Here is a 20716-nt window from a genome sequence, read left to right as displayed (position 1 = left end):
TGGTGAATTTTGAGACTCCCTTGACGTCACAGGTCCACGAACATCACCATTGGCTGATAAATCTGTCAGTCAAATTTATGATTCTGATTGACAGATTCATCAGTTAATCAGGTGTGTTCGCTTTCAGCCAATCGTATGGCTCCTTACATAGGGTGTATTCATAGTTTATGTTCATTCAAACATGTTACCTGGCTGAGCAGAACGCTTCAACTCATTATAACTCAATAACATTGCATGATTTACAACGAGGGGATAATAAGATAAATGTGCTACTTACAGGTTGAGATTGATCCATGTCTCTTCCACCGTTTGAACACTGCAAACAGTAGCTCAGTAGCTCTGCGGTTGGTTTAAAAGAGTGGAGAAAATGTAAGGAGCCATGCGATTGGCTGAAAGCGAACACACCTGATTAACTGATGAATCTGTCAATCAGAATCATAAATTTGATTGACAGATTTTTCAGCCAATGGTGACGTTCGTTGACCTGCAATGTCAGGGGAGTCTCAAAATTCACCACACAGATTTCTCTCACAAATGTAGAGAGGTTCACAAATGAGAAGCAGTTTGTAAATGCACATTCAGCGAGTCGCATGATCCGTGAATTTATATTCCAAATGTGCCTCAAAACAATATTTTTGAAGCAGAGCATGTGCATTTCCGAATTTATATTACAAGTTTGCATAAAAATTATATTTGCGAAACAGATCGTGTGCATTTCTGAATTTATATTACAAGTTTGCATAAACATTGTATTTGTGAACCAGAGTGTGTGCATTTGCGAAACAGATCGTGTGCATTACTGAATCTGAAATACAACTGTGAACCAGAGCATGCGCATTTGTGAAAAACCCTGCGTGAGTTCATTCATTATGAGACTGATCTGACCCCATACTATGGGGATTGACTGGCTTCTGGAACCTGCCTCAAGTGGCCATTAGAGGAACTGCAGTTTTTGACACTACATGTTGACTTCATTTTTTTTTAACCCTGGAGGTTGCCACTTGATCGTAACAACTAAAAGGGCTATGTGAGTAAGTAGTTGGTTGGTATGTACACCACTTTTGTCCAGGCTGAAATATATTAACAAGTATTTGATGAATTGCCGTCAAATTTGGTACAGATATGTATGGCACCCAGAGCATGAATCCCTAATGACATTGGTAGTCCCTGACTTTTCATCTAGGGCCATCAATCAGAATCATAAATTTGATTGACAGATTTTTCAGCCAATGGTGACGTTCGTTGACCTGCAATGTCAGGGGAGTCTCAAAATTCACCACACAGATTTCTCTCACAAATGTAGAGAGGTTCACAAATGAGAAGCAGTTTGTAAATGCACATTCAGCGAGTCGCATGATCCGTGAATTTATATTCCAAATGTGCCTCAAAACAATATTTTTGAAGCAGAGCATGTGCATTTCCGAATTTATATTACAAGTTTGCATAAAAATTATATTTGCGAAACAGATCGTGTGCATTTCTGAATTTATATTACAAGTTTGCATAAACATTGTATTTGTGAACCAGAGTGTGTGCATTTGCGAAACAGATCGTGTGCATTACTGAATCTGAAATACAACTGTGAACCAGAGCATGTGCATTTGTGAAAAACCCTGCGTGAGTTCATTCATTATGAGACTGATCTGACCCCATACTATGGGGATTGACTGGCTTCTGGAACCTGCCTCAAGTGGCCATTAGAGGAACTGCAGTTTTTGACACTACATGTTGACTTCATTTTTTTTTTAACCCTGGAGGTTGCCACTTGATCGTAACAACTAAAAGGGCTATGTGAGTAAGTAGTTGGTTGGTATGTACACCACTTTTGTCCAGGCTGAAATATATTAACAGGTATTTGATGAATTGCCGTCAAATTTGGTACAGATATGTATGGCACCCAGAGCATGAATCCCTAATGACATTGGTAGTCCCTGACTTTTCATCTAGGGCCATAATCAGGTCAAAATTTAAAATGAATTGAAATATCTGGACATATACTCGTGTAGATGGAATAGCATAAAACAGCCAACCATGGTTTTAAATAAAGGTGGTGAATACTGTAAACATCAGCACGTTAGTATTGTCATATTGTCATTGTGAACATATTAGCATGCTGATGTTAGCACCCAGCTCAAGCACAGCTTCACAGAGCTGCCAGCTTGGCTGTAAACTTTTATGAGGTGTTTGTTTGTACTTGTGCTCATCAACGACCTCAACTGGCTGCGTATGGATTACTGCAGTCCCTTCTGTGTGCTGTTTGCTGGAGAAAGTCAAAAACATTGTTTAATACAGGGAAAGGTCTTGTTGAGTGTATTGTGTTCAAAATGCACTCCATGTTTGAGAATGTATAGATTAAAGTACAGTGTGTAAGATTTAGTGGGATTTAGTGGTATCTAGCAGTGAGGATTGCAGATTGCAATCAGGTGAAACTTCTCCCAGTTAGAATTCCTTCAGTGTACATTGTTCGGGAGGTTTTTACCAGGAGCCAGATTAGGTGCACTGGTCTTTTCCTTTCCAAAACAAACAGACTCAATGATTTAAACCAGGAAAAACGCTGAATAAAGCAGTTCCATGTTACAAATCAGTGTTTCTTCAACACTCTTTGACATGTTGCAGACGGGCTGCTCGCCCAGCTCCTGCTCATGTGTGCTCACCTGTTTTCTCTGATAAGACTTTCAGGTGGTTTTTACTGTGAGCCGAAGTATCCGCAGAAGTGTCTTCCTCAAGTTTCAAGTTAAAAAAAAAACAACAAAACAGTGTTTTTCTGACACTCTGGTTGCAAAGGGGCTGCTAACTATGGTGGTGCAAAAACGTAAATGGCCCTTTTTAGAGCCAGTGTTTGATTTGGCTGTTCTGGGCTACTGTAGAAACATGGTGGTGCAACATGGTGATCTCTGTAGACAAGGAACCGCTCCCTATGTAAATATAAGCAGCTCATTCTAAGGTATTGAAAACAAGAGTCTTATTTTCAGGTGATTGTAGACTAAAGAAAACAAACTTATTATATCATATTCCATTTGTGCCAATATATTCCCCTAAACCCTACACACTGGGCCTTTATAAGTAGAATTGCAGAAAACATGCTTATGTTTCTAAAAGTATGACAAAAAATGAATCTCACGTATATTGTAAAGGTATTCGTGAAGTTGATATTGTGTCAGAGAGGTACTGAATCAATAGTAGCTGTTGTCTGGACTTGGCTTGGTGCTCAAAGCAAGGCAAGACTTCATGTGGAAAGGATTTCTAAAGCAGGTTGCACATGAAGAGGCCAGCAGATCCACTCTGTTGTTTCATCTCAAGCGGCCATTTCAGTTACCCCCTCTGGCTGAAGAGTAGTTGTGTTGTTTGTGTATATTCCTGACAGAAGTTCCATCACAGCTCCCTCTAGACTTTCAATCCAGTTATCGATTTCTGCTGCCCATCAAATCCCACTTCATGGCTTCATAAATTCTTCGGGCATGTTGGCGTTGGACAGGTTGGAAATGAAAGTGAGAATATCTCAGGCCAACTCTTATCAGCCTAACTGACATAAACCACCTCTACTTCCTGAATGCTGTTATAAGTTATTGTGAAATTAAACTGCTGGTATATTGTTTTTTAGAGGTGATGATTGGCTGCCAAATAGATCACATATAAAAAGTATAATGGTGGTAGTTTGTGCAGGTTGCTGCATCAGCGCACCAGATAGTGTAAACAAAACAAATAAGCATAATTTAAAAAATATGATGGCTGATGAGTTGAGTGGTTTGTTGTGTCTGAGTGTGTCAGACCAGAACAGATTGATGTGCAGAAGCAGCAAACAGTGTGAGGATAGAATGAGCTTTTCATGTCTTAGACTACAGTTAACGGTGTTTCTGTTGGACAGCCTTATTTCCTGTGGTCAGACTGCATTTTGAAGCACAGTGTTTATTGGCAGTTATGTACCTTGGCTGAGTGCTCTGTGGCTCTTCATCTTTTGTAAGACACCCTCTTGTTTTACTTCGAATTACAGTGTTTGTCCAGCTCAGTGGTTTTAAATGATGTTCCTCCTTAAACGAGCAAACTTTTGCTGCATGTTTTAAACAATGGCAGGGACACCTTGCTGCCCAAGTTTTGATTCACTGATTTCATTTCCATCCCATGTTAACTATTACTCTAAAGTTTGACCAAAAATGGCCCCTCCGGATATATCAGCAGATATATATATGTGTATAAAATATAAAGCTGCCACTAATGGTTTTTTTTAGTCAAAGCTTGGGTAGGCAGTTCAATTTTGGCATCATTGGATAAAATCCCATTGTAACCTTTGAACAAATTGTAATTCAAGTTGACTGAGAGAACATTAGACTTCAGTGCCTCCTCTTAGCTTATTTTTCAGGCTTTAGAAAAATCTAGCCTGTGATGGGAGACTTTGGGCAATCACAGGTCATTTCAGAGAGAAGGTGTTCCTATTGGCTGTTCCAAAATATAAATGAAAGCCTGATTCAGTGGCGGAGAATCAACTGCAGAGACAGTTACTATTCCGGCAGTGGCAACAATTGACTACATTGCAAAGAAACCCAAAAAAGGAAGACAGACTTATTCAAAAGAGAGTCTGTAAGAGTCTGACAATAAATGAACTAAAGCATGTTTTAATATCAGCAGAACATTTCAGAGATAAAGAGAAAATGTTGCTCATAGTTTAGCCTTCTGCAAGCCAAAGCCAAACGGTCATAGCTGCAGATGGTTCACGTTCATGTTTATGTAGCTAACATTAACTAGAGCCTCGAATAACAGCATGTCCTCCGCCTCATTCCCCACCACTACAGACCACCTTGCAAGGAGGCAGCAGCTCTGGAGACGGACCTCAGTCAGCCTCCTTGGCAGCCAGGATTCAGTCAGTGCAAACCTCAGCTGCTGGGGACCAGACAACCCCGATTACCTGCCAGATCAGCAAACTTTCTGTTGCTGCCTTTGTAGAGGGTAGACTCTGTGCTGCTGTTGGACACCAGCCTGCTGTAACACCGAGCGTTGGGGCGTTGTGCCCGCAGATTTCAAGTTGTTGACCAAAGGTCCGTCTCCTGAGCTGCTGCCTCCTTGCAAGGTGGTCTGTAGTGGTGGGGAATGAGGCGGAGGACATGCTGTTATTCAAGGCTCTAGTTAATTCTTCTAGATTTCTGTCTACCTCAGCTTTATTCATTTATAGAATATCAGAAACCGCCTCAAAAATGCCTCAGAAACGTTCTCAAAGTCACATATTGAAATGACATGTTTTTCTTGACAAGCAGTCTAAATTCTAATGATAATAAATTTAGAGTAATTTAAAATGAAGAAAAACAGCAAATCCTCACTTTTGAGAAAGAAACATCTGAGAACGTCAAGCATTTTTGCTTCACAAATGACTTCAAAGATTATTTTTTTTTTCATTAATTATTGCAGATTCATTGTCTCAGCTCCAGTGTTTCTGTAAAAAGGATAATGATATGAAAGACTAATAAATTGGTCTAAAAAATATCCATTACCTGTCTGGCTATTCTCTCCAACATTAAACTACTTAAAGATCCAAACAATGATTAAAAATGGTAAAAAAAAATAAAATAAAATAAAATAAATTTAAGCAAACATAGTTCTCCATCTCTTGTCTGGATTTTGTTGTGTCTGTGTCAGTGCTGCTATCTCAGGGGTTACTCTAATGGTGATCACTTAGCTTTAAATAATTAAATTAATCAATTATGTGACCTTAGTCATGCTGAAATGATAATTCAGTCAATCACTGATGGACAGTGAAGTAACAATTTTGATATTTGATTAATCATTTAAGTCATTGATCAAGCAATAATGCCAATTAAGATAAGAGATTAAGATTTTAAGATTTTTAAGATTTTTCTTTTTTATATAATTGTAAACTGAGTATTTTCAAGTTTTGCACTGCTGATCAGACAAAACAAGACATCTGAAGTCAGCTTCTTGGGCTGTGTGATGGGCTTTTGTCATTATTTTTTGAGCTTTATAGACCAAACAAATCCAAACAAGTAATCATGAATGTTATTAGCAACCCTTAGATCAGTGAGGTGGTAGACAGCCATCTGCAGCGGCCAGGCTGCTGAAAATGTTTTTATGCTGCCTCTGGTTTCTGATGAGACCTGGAAACTGATACCTTTCCTGTGTGTGTAGAGCCGTAGTTGTTTTTCTGATTTAAAATCTACATATTAATTAACGGCAAAGCCTGCAAATAGGATATGCACTGCTTAGTCTGTTTAACTGAAACCATGTTTAAAATAAATCGTAACATTCTCAATCTCGTAAATCCTTTAATTCCCACACTTGCAGCTTCATTAATTTTATGTTTTTGCAGGTTCTTGGTATTAAATGGATCATCCAACAATATTGGCAAATCTCTTACAAGATGACAAGAAATCATTTAAATGTGCTGAGTTTAAGCATCAAGATGTTCATGGATAGAGCTAAAATTATTTTCTTTTTAAAGGAATACTTCAAATGGCCATTTGTGCATGAATTACTCAGTCCATGTTACGTTGAACTTCCAAAGGAAACTTTGTTTTCTCACATGCTTCTAAGATATACTAAAAATCCAAAAACAGATGAATTCAAGTCTTGGGGTCTGTGTGAAACTACATCAAAACATCCATTCACAAACTCTCGCACAACTCATACAGTATAATCTGTGTCATTTATAAAGTACCATTTATCCAGTTGAATGCTCAGTACTTCCCAAACACATTGATTTTGCTAAAACCACTATTTAGAACACTTCCACATGAACTGTCTCACACAGGGACGAGTAGCACACCTGGCACCTGGCGCAATTGTGTGTGTTTGAACTCTGCTCAATGAAATTCAGGAGCAGAGCTCAAACAAATGGGCTTTTCTTTTCACTGTGAAGACATGTAAAAAGTCTTCTTCACGAATTTGATGTAACACGGGGTGAGTAATTGATATACAAATGATCATTTTTGTGGGTGAAGTACCTCTAACAATGATTTGCTAAACCATGCCATGCTGCAGTCTTCCCTTCCCTCCTTTACTCAGATGCAATATGTCCTTTCCATCTTGTTGACAGTTGCTGCAGCAGACAGTGTGAATGTCTGAAGCCTCTGTGTCATGCTGCCTGGCTTCATCTCTTAATGGCAATGTTTCACCAAATATGCGTGCATATATACATATAGCACAGTCCCTTAATTGACAAATCAAATGCAAATCTAACGCATGATTGGAGCCTGTTGTGCATATATTTTGATGTTGCTGTAGATTTATTTATGCCAGTCATGCTTGAAAGCACTGCAGTAAAAGATGATTGAGCATCTATACCTCACTGCAGCTTTTAATTAATGTATACAGTAGGTTTCTATGGCTTTAATGTATGAGTTCCTCTTAATTACAGACTAGGCCTTTGAATCAGTGTACTGATATTCAAAGATAAATGAAAAAGCAGAGATTTCCTCTCATGGCAAGCTTTCTGCTCATCAGTGTCATTGACTGTGAAGACATATTCATGAATAATGAGTGTATCTGCCCAATATTACTAAGTTTAGGATTCATGAAAAAGATAGCATGAACACGGTCCAAAGTTTCATCTATGTATTTACTTCCTGTGTGACCTGATAAGATAAAATAAGTGTAACAAAATGATGATTCATTAGGAGTGGTGTTGTGTCCACCTGATGAATGTAAGTCAATATTCACTCTCTTTTAGCTCTGTTTTTGGTCTCCACCAGCTCCTGAGGGAAATATCTGTCTCTTTAGCTGCTAAATGCTCCACCGGGTTCTCCAGCTAGTCTCTAACTGTGTCTGGCAGCTGTTTGCTGCTGAGCAGGCCGTGAACAGTGGCTTTATCACAGCGCTGAGCCCGAAGTACAACAGTGAGGCTGGTGGCTCTAAAAACAAAGCAAATATTAAACAGCTAAGTAGAACTGGGTTAAACTGCAGATGTCTCTGTGGATTCATCACTTTGATTAAACTTTTTTTCAATCTATTTTCAAGATGGCAATAGGCAAATTTTTTGCTCTAAAGTGTCATAATGAAATAAATGTTGATGCACAATGTGACAGTGACACCCTCTGCAATTAGAATGGTTCCTTATTAGCCTCGTTTTCACTGTGCCACCTGTCTGCCACTGGGTAAGACATCCACTTGGAGAATGATGACTGACTGACGATCCAGTCACGCTGGCAGACTGGTACCATTTCTATTTGCTTTCATGTCTCCATTACAGAGCTATTATAGTTTTATTTTCTTTTGGTTTGTAGTTTTTTCTTTTAGTTTTTTTTTTATTTCATTTTAAATATTTGTTTCCAATTCAGTTTAGCTTCAGTAAGTTCCCAGAGTGAGCTTGCTCATTTCAGTTTATTTGTTGCTGTTTAAAAATGTTTAGTTTTAGTTTAGTTTGTGCAGTGTGAACTGGCCAGTCTGAGCTCGACTCAAGCCGGCTGATGGTGTCACCTGCAACTCCGCTAGTCAAATCGCCGACGGCTGCTTTTAGAACATATGCCCCCCCCCACACACACACATTCTCACTGACTGATTAATTGGCACTAGTTATTTATATTATTGTGGCATATTTATTATGAATACAGTCCATTCAATGCCAATTTTTTTCCTGTTTTTCGTTGTTTCATCACTACTACAAATGCAACTGTAGCCAGTATCTCACTATCACTATCCTCATTCATATTTTAAGAAGCTACAAATTATATTTAGCCACCAAATAAGCTTGAAAAGCTGCAAACAGAGCACAGTTTCATAGATTTGTTGCATAGAGATGCTACACCATCTCATCTAGTTGCACTGGCGTGAACCAGCAGGTTTTTAGACTGTTGCAGAACGGTGCATCGCAAGTAGTTGCCTGTTTCAGCTCATCTCATCACAAATCTTTGGTCTGAACTGGGCTTTACAATACAAACACTTAAAAGGCAGCTCAAAGTCATGTAGACATCGCAGTCTCTAAACTTATGCACAACTGCCACCTCATGCTCAACAAATTTGACCAGATTGACAAAGACTAAAACTAAAGACATTTTCTGTATATTTTATTTTAATTTAGTCAGTTGCAAGTACGCAATACTGTTTCAGTTCAGACTGTGTTTTGTCTAAAATCTGTTTGTTTTATTTCAGTGAACAAAAATGTTCTTTCACACCTAGTTTTAGTTTTTAGTGTAGATTTAGTTAGCTAAAATAACCATGCTCCATTATAGACTGAATGAATAAGCTTTAGTTCTGTATGGTTGCTAGTTTTCTGGGCTCCAAAGGAAACGGACAGCGATACAGTTGTTTTTACATCACCAAGAATAATACCAATTGGAAATACTAAGGGAGAAAGTTTTCTGTTTCCGCTTTAATATTAAGATATTTAATAAGTGTTGAAGTTTTTACGAATCAAAGCTCCCCAGTGTTTGAAAGGCGGCTCTGATGTTTACTGAGGGTTCTGGAGAAAGTAATTCAGGTGCTTTGAGCATAACTGGTGGTAACATAGCAACAGATACGTTAGACACACTGCTGACATTTTGTGCAAAGAGCCAGTAAAATGTTATTGATTACACTTTTTAGTCATTGATCATCAGGAGAATTCTGTCTTTAATAATTTGTGAGTGTAGCTACAGAAACAGTTTTCAGGCAAGCTAAAGTGAAAAAGTGAATCATGAGATAAAAAGAAAATGGAGTTCTGAGCACTCTAGAGCAAAGTGCGAAGTGACCCAATCCTGATAGGGTCTAAGTAGTGTGTGTGTGTGTGTGTGTGTGTGTGTGTGTGTGTGTGTGTGTGTGTGTGTGTGCGTGCGTGCGTGTGTGTAAGGGGTTAAGAGGTGTTGTTGTCACATTCTGTCAGCTCTCTGAAAGCTTAGGCCTGGAGGAATACCTGACAGCCATCTGGCGGTTGTTTTTCTTTGTGACATCTCACACACACACACAGAGGTGCACACACAGAAACTTTCGCATGCAAAAAAAATGAGGCGCACACACACACACACTAACAAAGGCACAGTGAGATATCGCCTGGAAGAAATGCAGGAGCTTCTGTTTATTTCAATAATTAACATTTGGTTTGGAGTGTTTTGTGAATTGTATGCCTTGAACTTGGTGTGTGTGTCATGTGTTGCTAAATAGCTTGTGCAAGTATTTGCAGCATGTTGCAACATCATGTATAAACCTTCATCCCTGGAGAATTACTCCAGTGTTGGTTAATTTGTGTTATGATTCACATTTTCTGCTGGTTTCTTACTGCGCTCTCGTCCTCGGATTACACTGATCAGAAACAGCTCGGCATGACATGTAATTTAAAGGACATCTTTAATGTCTACATCTTGGTCGCAGTAGTTTCTACACTTGTGCTGGTTGACCTTTAAATGTGGTAGGAAGCTCTGACATATTCAACATTTCAGAGTTCAAAGCTGCTGCTGGAGAGGCTGCTGCTCTGAGATGTGTCCAGAGGGTTGTAATGGCAGCAAACAGTGCAGTTACACTGTTTCAAGTGTCCCATTGCTGCTGTTTTGAAGCCTCAAGTTCGCCATTTTGAGCTGTGGAGGAGCAAGGGCTGGATCTGACTCATAGATGTGTATATGTATATAAATGCTTGAAGATCCACTCATAACTAAAAGTGTATGTAAAATAAAGACTAAAGTATTGGTTAAAGTTGTCATATGGAATATTTAATGTGTGTTGATTGATTCATATCGTCAACTCATGCATTGAGTAACATTACAAGTTAACGTTCCACCTTAAAAGTTGCTGGCAGTTGGCCCAGTGAATGAAGTCATATTTTCTCTGACTGCAGCTGCTGCAAGAGGCAGCAAAACTTCCTCTCATTTTGTAGTTCCAGTTTACTAATAAAACTCTCCACGGTATGACCAGTGGTTACATAAGTCTCAAAACCAGCCACAACTCAGCCCTGAGCAGAGTGACCATCCGCTGATGACCAGTCAACAGACTGCAGTGTTCACAGCTCCACCTTTTAGTACCAGATATGTGTGCTAGGTACCCCAACAGAGGGGTGATAAAAAAAAAATGGGGATGGTACGCTATGGTTCCATTGGTACCATCCACAACTTTTCACAGTGGAAAGAGAAAAATGTGTACCGAACTGAACCGTACCGTCCTGCTTGGTGGAAACAGGACTTATGAGGATTGACTCGCTTCTGGACCCAGCCTCAAGTGGCCATTTTAGGAACTGCAGTTTTTGGCACCTTGTTTGGCTTCATTTTTCAGTCCTGATGGTTGCTGCTTGGGCAACAGCAGAGATGGAGGAAACTGTCAAATTGAAAAAGATGACCTTTTGGGTTTTTTAGCCCGGGGGACTCCTGAATCAGCACAGAGACAAATCTGTCCTGTATGTAAAGGTTTTCACCTTTTCTTTTGTCGAGAAATCTGACAAGGAGATCCTGTAGAAGTGGTTATACTGTATGTTAAAGATATAGTCTTCAATGTTATTAAAATAAAGGTGATGATCTACAATTTTGTTTTGATATTTAGTCTAGTTTTAACAGTTGTGCAGTTATCAGCCACTTCAGCAAGAAGCTTCAACTGTTGGAAACACCACAGAAGCAAACTAATGAATGAAATCAGTTTTGCATTTACAAATCTCCATCAGATTTATGTGTTTCAGTTGCATTCTGAACCACAAAGGGCCAACAAGGGACCACCACAGGCTGAGCGTTCTTTTGCTTTTTGCACTTTCCTTCACTTCCTTCCTTTATTATCGTTTAACACTGATCCACATCATGTCACAGTGTTGTGTCGTACAAATTCTGCAGCTCTGTTGTTGGTGTTCCTCTTTTTTAGGGGCAGGAGAGCTCAGGGCTCGACCAGTTTCCCGTGGACCAGCATCAGAACTCGTGTTACCTGTTCTGGATCCTGGAGGAGCTTCTGCAGAAGTCAGAGGTACCGTGCAGGGTGGAGGTGGGGTCGGAGCAGACGGACCTCCTCAGTCACTTGGAGCAGCGCGTCTTTCTACTGTCAGATGAGTTCCCCTTGTTTTGCTTTGGCATGTGGAGGATAGGACGTTTCCTCACCTCCTTGCACAGGGAAGAGCAGGGGCCATCAGGCACATTCAGGGGTTTGCTTTCCACTTCCTCATATGACCAAAATAGTTTGAAACGTCAGGGTTTGGTCCAGGATCATTCTGTACAACACTAGTTAAGATAGCGAGCACTTAAACCTAGTGGACAGTGACTGCTATTCTTTGATACTCATACTTATTATCCACCTGTATTTCACATAAAGCCCAGAAAGTTCAGGTTGGGGAAAAGTAACGCATACTAAAATTGATCATTTGAAAGTATTCTATCAAAAGGTGGACATCAAGGCTTCTCTTATTGTTTACTCTCAAAAAATTATTGTTGACGTAGAAGTAGTTGGCAAATACCAACACATTTGGATTTCAATCTTTTTACATGCTTAGTTTAGTTTAGTTTGCAATAGCTGCCAAAAAATGTGGGACATGTTTGTATTTTGGGCTCATTCTGTTGTAATTTGTTCATTCTGCTAACTGGTGTGAAATTCATAACTGCATGACTGAGTGGGAAAAAATATTTTCTAATAGTTGTTTACTTATCTATCCCGTCATTAAATGTATCTGTAATTGAGTAAAAAACAAAACCTTTTTTTAAAAGTTTTATCCTGTCAGCGTTGTAGCGACTTGTTTGACTTGGAAGTGCTTTTTTAAATTGAGTAATAAAACTGAAACCATCAGTGCAAGGCACAAAATTACTATTGATTATTTTAAGTACTAATAATGTACTAATATGAATCCCAATATGTAATGCATCAGTGAAGAGTGCTTAAAAAGTCCTGTTTAATTTATGTGAGGCTCTCTACATTATCCTTCGCCATGATTGTTAGAGACTCTGGTGTTGAATCAGTGGGAGATATCTGTTTTTGTACTTCCTGCAGGGGTTCAGTGAAGATCTTAAAATACTACATGTGTGAGAAATGGATTGATATCATCTCTGTCTTGTTAATGGTTAGGGAAAAGTGTTAAAACTTTATAAAATGATGTGAGGAAACAGTTTTCATTTCTGATTCATTTAGAACGCAGTACGTGTAATGGCACTCCTATTATTTTATGTGGTACAGTGAAGAGTACGCTTCATCTTGAAGGTGAAAATTTGTTTTGATGGGGGTGGGAATCACCAGAGGTCTTACAAAATGTAAGGTTTGCAATACGTTTTGCAATATGCTGAATATTGTAAGTAATTCACATTATTCTAGTAGGCTACCAAAATTTTGTTTTTGCAATATAAAATATGCATATAGTAAAAAAAATTGATACTTGGCATCTGCGTATTGAGTATTGCCATGCAAAATATCGCAATATCGATCATTTCCCCCACCCCTGGTAATTACACGTATGGATTAAGAACAAAACATTACAACACAATAACAAAACAAAAACTTGCTGCAGACTCAAAAAGAAGCAGCTGACTGAAGCTTAAACTTAATACACATCCATGTCTGCACTAAACTTATACCAACATGCCGTTCTGATGGCAGAATTTTCTGTTCATTAAATGCGTGTTTAATTCTTTACCTTTTAACTTAAAATGTGTGCTGTTCGCAGTTCCTCACAACTGTTCCATATATGTACGTATATATATGTACATCTTATTTTGGCAAGTTTTAAGTGACATTTGGATGCTTTCAGGTCTTTTTTAGTGTTAATAGAATACTTTATTTTCTAATATTGATGATCCTTTTATTTTTGACAAGCTATTTCCTGCATTTTCATCAATCTGGCATCTACTGTAACACATTATGGTGAAATTGGTTGTTGGTGCTCCTTTAATATTAATGGTATTCTAATCAAAACATTACAAATGCAAATTGATACACAAACCCTACTTAAAATCATATTTAGTTTCCTTTATAGAGCCCTTAAAGATTATGGCGGATACATTTTGTGTTGCCTCTTTTCTGAGAAGAGCTGCCTCATACTTGTTCAGGTCTAGCATCTCTTTAGAAGAATATTCACTAATGGAAAGAAAGAAAAAACACAGCTCAACCAATATCAACATTAGCTGAGGTGCTGGAGCTGTAAGCTATTCAACTGAATGAAAAAATGCATTCGTACACTCATTTTATTCAGAGGAATATTCACTGTAAATAGAAATACAGATGAAATGGGGGTTTCTTTACCCCCAAAACATGCAGTGGACTTTGCTGTACAGTGGTGGAAAAAAGTTTTCGGACACCCTTAAAATTTTACACAATCTCCAATATTATCATGAAATATTTGTGGAAAAATCTTTTTTGTGTTTCAAAAGGTGTGGCTGCATTAGACAGATACAAACAAATACAAATTATATTTTTTTGTTTATTGTTTACAAGAAAAACTAACAACTAAACAAATAAACTAAATTCTTGACAGTTTCAATATGTCAGTTCTCAACATTGTCGGTATCAAAGTCAACAAATAACAGAGAATGTGTTCAAAACTGAACAAAAAATAAATAAACCATCACATCATCAAATTAATATTTAGTAGTCCTGCCATTGGCACGTAGTAGAGCTCTAATCCTGGCTGGCATGTTCCCCACGAGCCTTTCACACTGTTGAGGGGTAATCTTGTCCCGTTCTTCTTGAATTACTGCTTTTAATTCTTCTAAATTCTTTGGTTTATACTTTGAAACAGACCTTTTGATAATCCACCACAGATTTTCAATGGGGCTCATGTCCGGGGATTGAGCTGGCCACTCTAAGACCTGGATACTGTGCTCCTGCAGCCAAGTTCTACTGGCCTTGGATGTGTGGCAAGGGGCATTATCTTGTTGAAACATCCAGTGTTTACCTCGATGGAACAGTGCACGCGCAGAAGGGAGCATGTGGGTTTAGAATGGTACAATACTTGGTAGAGTTCAATGTGCCATCACAGACAGTGAGATGACCAACACCAGCAGCACTCATGCATCCCCAAACCATGATACTGCCTCCACCATGCTTGACAGTAGGTACTGTACATGCTGGAGATAATGCTTCGCCTGGCCTTCTGCGTACCCTCACATTAGTAGGAGGAGGATAAAGCTGGAAACTGGACTCATCTGACCACAAAATCTTCTTCCAATTCCTGGCTGTCCAGTCCTTGTGTGCCTGGGCCCAACGATGCCGGGCTATCATCTGTCTCTCATTGATCAGGGGCTTCTTGATAGCCTTGTAGGACCTTAAGCCATGATCTAAAAGTCGGCCACGTACAGTGCGGGTGGAACACTGGACACCAGTTTGGTTTGACCACTGCTGCTGAAGCTCCTGTGATGTCATTCGGCGGTTTTGCCTGCACGTGCGGATCAGGATGCGGTCATTTCTTGCTGAAGAAACCCTTGGACGCCCAGATCTTGGTTTGTCTTCCAAGCTGTTGGTTCGTCTGTATTTCTGCCAAGTGTATCCAACTGCTGAAGGACTGCATCTGCACTTCCTGGCTATCTGGCGGCAGCTGTACCCTTCCTGGCTGAGAATCTTTATCTTCAGGCGTGTTTCCTGCGTTAGGTTCCTTGTTTTAGCCATTTTTGTGTCTGAAGAACTTTCAAATGTGCTGGCTTTATGTAGACACGAAGCTTGGCAACAAAAATTGTGTCTTTTAATAAAAAGAACAACCTTCATCACTGGTACCAAAATGACCCAATACTCAAAATTTCTAATGTATTTTTATGGAACCAATCAATTTTAAGTTTTTAATGGCTTTTTTAGGATTTATTTAGTATTTTGGCTGTGACTGTACTAAAAGACATTGCACTTGAAGACCTAAGAGTGATTCTTAATGCAATATTTCACAAATGCATGGGGTGTTTGAAAACTTTTTTTCCACCACTGTATTTCCTTTCCTTGTACCTGCAGTCTACCTTTACATAGCCTAAAGGGCAAACTGGAAATACAGAAGTAATTTGCTGCTGCTCGTTCTGTCTATTGCTGTGAGCTCATGCTGATAATTAGAGCTGAATCTGATGAGTTTATCAGCATTTTTATTAACTCCTCTTTTCTCTATGGGGTTCGGCAGCTGGACTGTCAGATGGCAATATTAAGAGAAATAAATGAGTAATTCAAGCAAGAAAGAAGGACAAAAAAAAGGATTTTAAAAACTGAGGTGGACATTTCCTCCCATCTCCAGTGGAAATTAGGCCTTGGCTTGCACAAGTAGAGATTATTGAAATGGAAGCTACAGCAGCCCTCTGCTAATGGATGCTATGCCTGCATCTGTTTCCTAATGCTCTGTTAGCCTTTCATCATTCCCAGGTTTGGATCTTACCCTCTCCTCAAGAAAGCGAGTGCCTCCATCTGCAGTGATGTTCTCCTCTCCCGCTGCTTATTTGGTGTCTGCAATAATGGATCGGGCATGAGCGCAGCTAAATAAGTTTCCTGGTACGTCACGAATTACCAGAGGCTCATGGGTCCCAGCTGCGCAGATAGCTATCGCCACTATTGTGTCTGCTTTGGGTTTCTGCCCGACTCTGTCTGTGATCTCCTCATCTTTCATATCCTGTTGAGAGCACAGCAGGGAAAGGCAACGCTTTAAAAAAATCAAAATGGACTGCTCATACGTGCACTGATGGTTAATGTGCCTCAGTGGGACTGACAGCTGCAGAAAATGGTGGGTTGCGTCATCAGCAGAGAACCCAACTGAGAGTCTTAGCATATGCGGATTAGCTGTTTCATCAGTAGAGATTTACATTTGGATCATGAAAGGAAGCTATAGGATATTAGAATCTGCCTACTTATACATTAAAGCTGGGGTGGGCAGAAATCTGGAAAAAGCAGAAAATCCCAGCAGTGTTTGAAAATACACTGACCTCCTGCAGCTTTCTCTTCTCTGTCCTAAGCTCCACCCACCAATCAGCCGCCGGCATATGCACATGCTTCACACAGCAACTCAGTGTTTCCCATACATTGATTTATTTAATTTTATTTCATTGTACACTTGTGCGCAGCACATTCATTCATTCCCTGCTCCCTCTTTGTTTATTACAAATGACACAAGAATTAGTTTGCTAGCCACTTCATGGTCCCTCTGCCTTGCTCCCTGCCACTATCAACAGCTTCTGCCAGAGTAAAGCAGGCTGCAGCTCCATTGGTGGCTGTAGCAGCTCAAATTCGGCCAGCGCAAACCCTCCAGCACTTGATATCACAGCAGGCAGGTGGTCAGTGGCAGCACCAGAACGAACCTTAACGGCAGCAACAGAACGTTTCCTGATTTTGCGGCGAGTCAGGGTGGTCCAGTCCCCTGGAGCAGAGGTTTGGATCCGCTTTTGGCTACTGTGGCTTCTGTTTGGGGGTCCGTCTCTAGAGCTGCTGCCTGTTGTCCTCCTGGTGAGGTAGTCTGTAGTGGCAAGGAGTGAGGCAGTGGACACCCTGTGATTTGAGGCTCTAGCTAACGTTAAATACATAAACATGAATTTGAAGCAGCAGCAATGAGCCTTTGGCTTTGTTTGGCAACATTTTCTCTCTATCTCCGAAACAGTTTGCTGATACTGACACGTTTTGTTGCATTCGTCAGACTGTCTTTTAAACTTTCTTTTTTCTGTCTTACTTTTTTGGGTTTCTTTGCAGTGTAGACAGTTGTTACCAATGCTTGAATAGCACGTTTCTCTGCAGGATTCTCCGCCATTGAATCAGGCTTTCACAGAAGATCACCTATATTTGTAAAATAGCCAGCAGGAACAATGTCTCTCTGACCTGTGATTAGCCAAAGTCCCTCATCAGGGGCTAGAGTCCATAGGAGGTGAAAAAGGCTAGAGGTCTTTCAGTCCACTCAAATTACAATTTGCTCAAAGTTTATTATGTGATTTTTGCCCAATGATGCCAAAACAAAACTGCCTACCCCAGCTTAAATCATGTATTATTTATGAACAAGAGGAGTGCTTAAAAGCACCTTTTTTGTCTAATGATATTCTATATTTTACTTTCTGTCGACAAATCCCATGAAAAGACCAAATCAACAAGTGTTGTATTTTTATTCAAATCCTGGTATATTTTCTTCCTCTGTGCCATAGGGGGCTGCACAGTTAATAGTATTAAGATCAGGATCTTGATTCATGCCTCTGTCATTTTTGTGTGACAGCGATTCCTCCGTAGGGCGATTGACAGCATCAAAGCAAGCGCTTACAATGTCTCCCTAAGCTGTATCAACAAATGACAAAGTTTGCACAGGAAGAGGGGGCAGGACGTTGAAGTAAAACTGTTATGTGTGAAAGAAAAGGAACACATCAGTGAGCCAAACTGTTGCACTGGGCGACATGTTCCCTCACTACCATGAACACATACACTGTCGTTTATTTTGACTCAATCCTACATACACCATCCTGCTGCCCAAAACACTGACTAGAACACCAAATGTTGAGTTATCTGCAGCTTATAGTAGTCCCCAATAAATGCACTTTTCCCTCCTGTTTGTTTAATAAAAGCTACAGTGACCAACTTTTAAGTAAATTATTGAGCCTTTTTGAAAATCAAACTATATATTTGTGTTTTAAAAAATTGTGTTTTCCATAGGAACCAATTGCCTTGGAGCTGAGAGCCACAAACAGGAAGTCAGGAAGTATTGAGAGACGCACTAAAACACTATTGGTTTACGTCTTGTCATGGGATTCTTTGACAAAAATATATAACACAAGCCTTATCATTTAAAGATATTTGGCATTTAACAATAAAAACAAAACTTACCGTACTACTCACTGTACTATATGTATATTTATTTTGCTGTTAGTAGTTTCAGATGAGATAAAATGAGTGTCCGGCAGCACACTGGACTGCTCGACCATGAGTTATTGTGGCTATTATGAAAAGCATGAAAAGCTTGAAATAAGGTAGGAGAACATAAATCAGCAAGAGTGTGAGGTGGCTTAGTGTGCAAATCCTGCAGAAAAAAACCTTAGCAGATTGGGTAAATAATGCTTTGGTAAGGCATATCCACACTCTCCCATCAGGAGCGGATGATTTATGAGCTCTGTGACTCTGTGACTCTGTGAATCTGGACGATCTTGATTGATATGAAAATAAATTTTCCATATGTTCAGTGGCTGCTGTTAAAGAAGTTTTGATGGCTGATCCTGAAAGAAGCCTGGTGTTGTTAAAGCCAGGGTAGTCTGTTTTAAAATGTGGCATGTGATCGTGTGCAGGTTTTTAAATCGCAAAGTGATGTTTAATAAATTCAGCATGTATTATCCCCTTTGTATTTCTACTGATGACAGGAAAGTGAAGCTTTAAAAGTAAAAGTAAGGAGTATATGCTGCTTCGTGGGTTATTTTTTAATGCTAGATTTAACAAAAGAGTTTTAAAATGAGACAACAAAATGGACTGACTTGAGACTGACACTACATATGGAGATAAAACAGATGGAAAGAGAATTGTATTCTCTTGAACTTGTGGGAGAATTGATTTAAAGAAACATTCATCACAATGCTTTGAGCAAGAGAAGAGATTAAACCACTCCATGTCCGTGTATTCTGAATTCAAAAGAGGGTTAAAGAGAGCTGAAAAGGGGTATTAAGACTGTCCATTTTATCATTAAGGACTTAGTGAATTTTGAGCCATTTGGGCCGATGTAGATGACTTTTGAGGATTTTTTTGACCTTGATTGATATGAGAACTAATTGAACTTTGATGCGCTCCCAGATGCTTAGTGTCTGATGTTCTAGATCATTGGCCTTATTTGACAGCTGTTTCAGAAATCAACTGTAACGGCAGCTAATTATTTTATTGCCGCGGAGCAATTAGCACACCAAATTAGACCCTCAAAAAGATATTCATAACTGGTCTGGCAAACGCTTATTGAAATGAGAGGATGCCAGTTGGGAACGACCTCAAAAATGACTCTCTGGTTGGACAAAAGCCAGATATTAGAACATATTTTAGGGAGTAGAAAGCAGAGGACTTGTTTTCTCACTGTCAGTCATATATGGGTGCAGATAATACATTTCAGAGGTCGTGAATTCATTTCACATATTACACTTTCTCTAAAAGCAGGATGGGCATCAACCTGCAAAGAGTGGCAGATCTTCCTTTTGGCAACATAGGCAGCCAAAATTACACCCAGTAATGTAATAAATACATAAAATCATACTGCGGCGTATGATTCCTTTATGATGTATTGGAGGTGTGCTAGTTTGCAGGTATCCCCCCAAAACGTATTATCTTCATCTAACAGCTTACTGTGGTGTTATTATGCCTCAATGCTAGTGACAGCCATGGCCAAAGGCATTATGTTTTCAGGTTGTCCATCTGTCTGTCCGTACAACCAACCCATTCTCATGAGCATTATATCTCAAGAACACATTGAGGGAATTTCCTCAAATTTGGCACAAATGTCCACTTAGATTAAAAAATGAAGTGATTAGATTTTGGTGGTCACGGTGACCTTACAAAACATGTTTTTGGCCATAACTCAAGAATTCATACGCTAATTATGACAAAATTTTACATAAATGTCGAATAGAATAAAATGACGAAATTATTAAATTTTATATCCTGGTTCAAGGTCACCTTCAGTGACATCCCAATGTTGTTCAAAAACACGTTTCTGGCCGTTTATCAGTGTCATATTTCAGGAACAGAAGCGGAGACATTTGGTTAGATATTGAATTGATTGTATAGATTGTCTGTGCTGCCAAGTTGAAGATGTGTGTGAAGCATCCATGTTTTAGAATTTGTAGCTTCTTTGCAGCAACATCCATATTTGAAGCATTGTCAACTCATGGTTACATATGAGTCTGACTCTGGACAGTAAACTGTGTAACTTGACTGGTTCACAGAGTCATACAGCTGCGAG

At 39.4% G+C, this 20716-nt stretch overlaps 1 protein-coding gene across 1 annotated transcript in view; it reads left to right on the top strand.

The window, feature by feature from the left end:
- mei4 (meiosis-specific, MEI4 homolog (S. cerevisiae)) overlaps window positions 1-12862 on the top strand; it is an 89664-nt gene extending 76802 nt beyond the window's left edge. Inside the window, exon 5 of the mRNA XM_049589987.1 lies at window positions 11749-12862. Coding sequence (XP_049445944.1) covers window positions 11749-12102 — 354 coding nt within the window. The 3' untranslated portion in view covers window positions 12103-12862. The remainder of the gene's footprint in view (window positions 1-11748) is intronic.
- The last annotated feature ends 7854 nt before the right edge of the window (window positions 12863-20716 follow it).

This window comes from Epinephelus fuscoguttatus, linkage group LG11 (genome assembly GCF_011397635.1).
Source record: "Epinephelus fuscoguttatus linkage group LG11, E.fuscoguttatus.final_Chr_v1".
Classification (NCBI taxonomy): domain Eukaryota; kingdom Metazoa; phylum Chordata; class Actinopteri; order Perciformes; family Serranidae; genus Epinephelus; species Epinephelus fuscoguttatus.
Note: the sequence above shows the minus strand (reverse complement) of the source record. Positions and strands in the feature narration are given on the sequence as shown.